Raw genomic sequence first — 3,544 nt, 5'->3', positions numbered from 1 at the left:
AAACTCAAATAGAACTACTGATTTTGATTCCTTTTGAAAAATTAATTGAATTCGACTGAGTTTCAATTTATATTTTTAATGTAGTCGAATTCAAATTAAATTGAGTAATATATATATTTTATTGTGATTGATTTATAATATAATAGTTCTGATTCTTATACACATTTTAAAATTTAGGAGTTATAAGCTCTATTGTGAACTGGGAGTCTAAAAGTTTAAGACTATGGTAGTTTATTGTTTAGAATTTACAAGTTTTGTACTAATGCAATATGTTATTATGAGATTGTGTCTTTTGTTTGTGATTTTTTGTTTTAAAAGACATTTATGAATTGTTTGAATTTTTTATTTTTGTCTAAAAGCTTTAATGTGTGTTTTGAAAAAGAAAAAAAACGGGCCAGCCCTGCCAAATGTGGGACGGGCTGGCATTTTGAGCCCTTTTAGCAATAAGGGTCGGGCCGGGCCAGCCCATATTCTGACGGGCCAAAGACGGGTCGGGCTGGCCCATATTGCCACCCCTAGCCACATGGCACAGATTAGAAAATTCCATAAAAATATAATAAATTTTTATGACAAACATGATAACTACTATTGCGGGTATAAGAGGCACACAACCCTTACTATATGTAAAGTCTATAAAACGTTATACTATAATAACAAGGTTATTATCACTTTAAATAATATGAAATATATCAATGTATATATCATTAATCAATTATTCATTTGATTATTCATCTCTTATATGATTTTGTATATGATTCCTGGTAATATTCATATTTTGGAAAGCTCTTTCATTAGTTGCATCTCTTACTACATGTTTAAAACCTAACTCTAAGTTTAAGTAAAGGGTAAGATTAGAAAAAATGAATTATTTTCTTCTTCTTAAATATAGAAAACCATTCTATTGGCTTTTTGCATGTTACTTCATGAAGCTATAAATTAAATATTTGGAATTAGCATAACTCAACATGAAAAAAAAATATAAATTAGAAAGTTTCAAAAAAAAATTGTACCTTGACCTTGGATTTTTATTTATAAACTAGTGACAACTTTATATATGATATTACTTATAGTTTGTGGGGATACCTTACCCACATAGGCCTTAGTAGTTCTGCCTTTACAATCATATCTATTACGTTTAAACTATTTGTTCATATCTTGTGTGTATTATCTCAAAAGATGAATGGTAATTTCACATTAATTTTGACAATATCATTTTTTAGAGCAAATTAAATGACCCCAGCGAATGCATAAAGTTGTACCTTGTCATTGTCATTGTAATATCAAGGCTTTGGAGTATGCAAAAATTATCATGAATGCCATTATGGCCACATATGTTACATTTCCCATAATCTTTCTGCTATAATGGAAAATTCTACATAACTGCAACCCAACGTAACCACTATTTAAAACAATTATTATTACAATTACATGTTTTCATATTCAATATCATACCCACCGATATCATTTTTATATTTATTGATGAATTAAAACTATGTTCACCCCTCAACTAGTTAAATAATGACAAAAGAGACTCTCACTCAACATCACAAAATAAAAAGGGATTTGTTCAAAGTATGAAAGACTAAATATTTATTATTATTTTATATATTGCTTTGTCTTCCACACACTAAAAATTACAGTGCATGAAAGCAAGTACATATACATAAGATGGGACAATGCCCTTTATTAAAACTCCACAATACAATAAACAAAACCATGTGTTTAGTTCCTCTAAACAATAATCAAATACTTTGATGAACTTTCCCAAAGACACTAATCGATGATGGCATTATCTTCACACTTTCTACTTAGACCCTGCATTATTAGACATGTGTATTAATATTTCTTTCATGACTAATCCCTAGATAAAATATAATATTACAAAGATTTTACAAGAAATTTAGATTACTTAAAGTATTTAATACTAAAAGGATGTATCATCACGTGAATTTTTGTTTCAAATTAGCATTAGAGTTTAAATTTCATATAGTTAGTATAATAATTAGATGACAGTACAAAATATTTTTATCCTTGAAAATGAAATATTACGATTATACATTGCAAATTAATACATGTTGTTGCTTTAAAAATACTAGTGAATTATAATAAAATATATGAAAAATATGTAGAAAAGATGTGTGAGCATATCGTTAATTTAATATTAACGCGGGCTTGATGGAAAGAATACCATTTCTAGTTTTTTTTTTGGTAACGGAGCCAAGTGATGAGGGTGCTTGTGTCCCGATGGTGGGGCAGAATGGTGCTTGTGGTGAGGATGTTGGTTGTGCCAGTGCTTGTCTTCTAGAGATAGGGGTGGCGGAGAGGTGTGTTTGTGCTTGTGTTTTGGAGATGGTGGTGAACGAAATGGTACCTCTTCTTGTATGCGGAAGATGGTTGTGGTGGAGAGTGGGGCTCTTGCTCTTGTCCTGGAGATAATGGTGGAGAGATGATCACTGGGATAGGAATGAGGGGTGGTTTATAGGGTTTCTTGTGACTTGTCTTTGATGGAAGGTAAATGTTATTTGCTTCGGATGGTTATGGTAGAGAGAGGGGCTCGTTCTCTTGTCCTAGAGATGATGGTGGAGAGACAATCACCGGGATAGGAATGAGGGGTGGTTTATAGGGTTTCTTGCAACTTGACTTGGATGGAAGGTAAACGTTATTTGCTTTGGATGGTTGTGGTGGTGAGTGAGACTCTTGCTCTTGTCCTGGAGATGATGGAGGAGATACGATCACCGGGATAGGAATGAGGGGTGGTTTATAGGGTTTCTTGCGACTTGACTTTGATGGAAAGTAAACGTCATTTGCTTTGGATGGTTGTGGGGGAGAGTGGAGCTCGTTCTCTTGTCCTGAAGATGATGGTGGAGAGACGATCACCGGGATAGGAATGAGGGGTGGTTTATAGGGTTTCTTGCGACTTGACTTTGATGGAAGGTAAACATAATTTGCTTCGGATGGTTGTGGTGGAGAATGGGACTCGTGCTCTTGTCCTGGAGATGACGGTGGAGAGAAGATCACCGGGATAGGAATGAGGGGTGGTTTATAGGGTTTCTTGCGACTTGACTTTGATGGAAGGTAAACATTATTTGCTTCAGATGGTAAACTGAAGAATATTGTGGCCAATGCAAGACAAACAGAACCTGAGACAAGTAGAGACCCCATTTTCCCCAACTTCACTTGAAAGTGGGTTTTGATTATGCTCTTTGTAACGCCCTGAAAAATACTTCTCAAAAACATTGCGGAAAAATGGGTAAAAATTTTTTTGAATAAAGAGATTGTATAAAATTGTTTCCTTTTAAAACCTTCCTTTTCCGGGACATCACTTTAAGTAACTCAAATGCGGAAAATCAACTTATCGTTATCGAATGATAACTTAACCTGATTCACAATTTCCTGAATAACACAATGCATATAAACGGTTAAGTCATCTTTAGTTCATACAAACTAAGTCAACGAAGGCGGAAACTACATCGCCACTAACATATACAAAATCCAAAAAGAAAGGGCGAAAATATTAATTATCGCCAACAGACACTAAACAAAG

At 33.6% G+C, this 3,544-nt stretch overlaps 1 protein-coding gene across 1 annotated transcript; it reads right to left on the bottom strand.

The window, feature by feature from the left end:
• Window positions 1-2,535: 2,535 nt before the first annotated feature.
• On the bottom strand, window positions 2,536-3,162 carry LOC109337189 (36.4 kDa proline-rich protein-like). The gene has a single exon (XM_019574111.1). It carries the CDS (start codon window positions 3,160-3,162, stop codon window positions 2,536-2,538), a length of 627 nt encoding a protein of 208 aa, XP_019429656.1.
• Between the last annotated feature and the right edge of the window lie 382 nt (window positions 3,163-3,544).

This window comes from Lupinus angustifolius, unplaced genomic scaffold, assembly GCF_001865875.1.
Source record: "Lupinus angustifolius cultivar Tanjil unplaced genomic scaffold, LupAngTanjil_v1.0 Scaffold_2_224, whole genome shotgun sequence".
Classification (NCBI taxonomy): domain Eukaryota; kingdom Viridiplantae; phylum Streptophyta; class Magnoliopsida; order Fabales; family Fabaceae; genus Lupinus; species Lupinus angustifolius.
Note: the sequence above shows the minus strand (reverse complement) of the source record. Positions and strands in the feature narration are given on the sequence as shown.

Coding starts and splice junctions, on each gene's coding strand:
- LOC109337189 (XM_019574111.1), bottom strand. CDS start 3,162: ATGGGGTCTCTACTTGTCTCAGGTTCTGTTTGTCTTGCATTGGCCACA.